At 26.7% G+C, this 1100-nt stretch overlaps 1 protein-coding gene across 1 annotated transcript; it reads left to right on the forward strand.

Annotated features, from left to right (window-relative positions):
- Window positions 1–232: 232 nt before the first annotated feature.
- PCYB_007010 (hypothetical protein) lies at window positions 233–727 on the forward strand (the record flags this gene model as incomplete). The annotated part of the gene is made up of 2 exons (XM_004228122.1): window positions 233–259; window positions 281–727. 2 exons carry the CDS (start codon window positions 233–235, stop codon window positions 725–727), a joined length of 474 nt encoding a protein of 157 aa, XP_004228170.1.
- Between the last annotated feature and the right edge of the window lie 373 nt (window positions 728–1100).

Raw genomic sequence — 1100 nt, forward strand, 5'->3', positions numbered from 1 at the left:
ATATTGATTTTTATTTTTAGTATAAATTTTTAGGAGAAATATTAAATTTATATGATAAATTGGAACAACCTGTGACTGAAGATGATCAATATCAACAAATTATAAATTTATGTGATCAAAGTTCTTTGTTTCGTAGTGAAGCTACAGGAAAGTATATACAATTTTGTAAGAAACTATCGAGAAATTTGTTACTATTAGCTCAGAGAAATTATAGAGGTGATGAAATTTTTAAATGTTGCAATATTTTATACATGTGGATGTATTTTGAAACAAAAAAAAGAGTATTCCTAATGATATTCCTAAAGAAATATTTAATGATCTAACTCTTATTATAAATGATAAACTCTTTAAAACCTCTTGTCCTTATTTTAATTTTAATGAAAAAATCCACAAACCAACAGAATTAATGAAATTACGTATATTTAATGCTAATGCTGATACATTTCAAAGTATGCTGAAGGATATAAATAAGTCAGATGAGTGTTCATTAAAAAGATATGTATACAAATGTATTGAGGTATATAGAGAAATAAATTCCGCGTACTGCTCTGGAGGAGATGATATGAAAGAAGAAAACCGAAATTCATGTGATATAATACGTCAATTTAATAACTTGTATACATTTTATATTTTTAATAAGGAAGGCATACTTCATAATTTTCCAGAATTGTCTTCTAATACTCCTACAAATATTATAGTTGGTTGCCCATCAGAAGAAATTGAGTAATATCCAGGTTCTCCAGTACAAATAAAACAATCAGATCGTTCTATAATTCAAAGCATACCCCCTGCTCTTGGCGTAATGGCTGGTATACCTCCCTTTTTCGCGTTAATATATAAGGTTAATATAATTTTCATTTAAATGTATGAACGATATTTAAAGCATATTATAATTTTTTGTTGTTCCATTAAATAAACAAGTTTATTATATAATACTTTTTCTTTTTTTATCAGTTTACTCCATTTGGCAAGTTCTTCCGTTCACAATATGAAAAAGGAATAGCCAACAATATAGGGGAAAATGAATTATTTTATCCTACGACTGAAAAATATGAATGATAGATTTGATCACACGAGATATAACGTCTTATATGGTTCAA

The sequence above is a fragment of the Plasmodium cynomolgi genome, assembly GCF_000321355.1.
Source record: "Plasmodium cynomolgi strain B DNA, scaffold: 1149, whole genome shotgun sequence".
In the NCBI taxonomy this organism is placed as follows: domain Eukaryota; phylum Apicomplexa; class Aconoidasida; order Haemosporida; family Plasmodiidae; genus Plasmodium; species Plasmodium cynomolgi.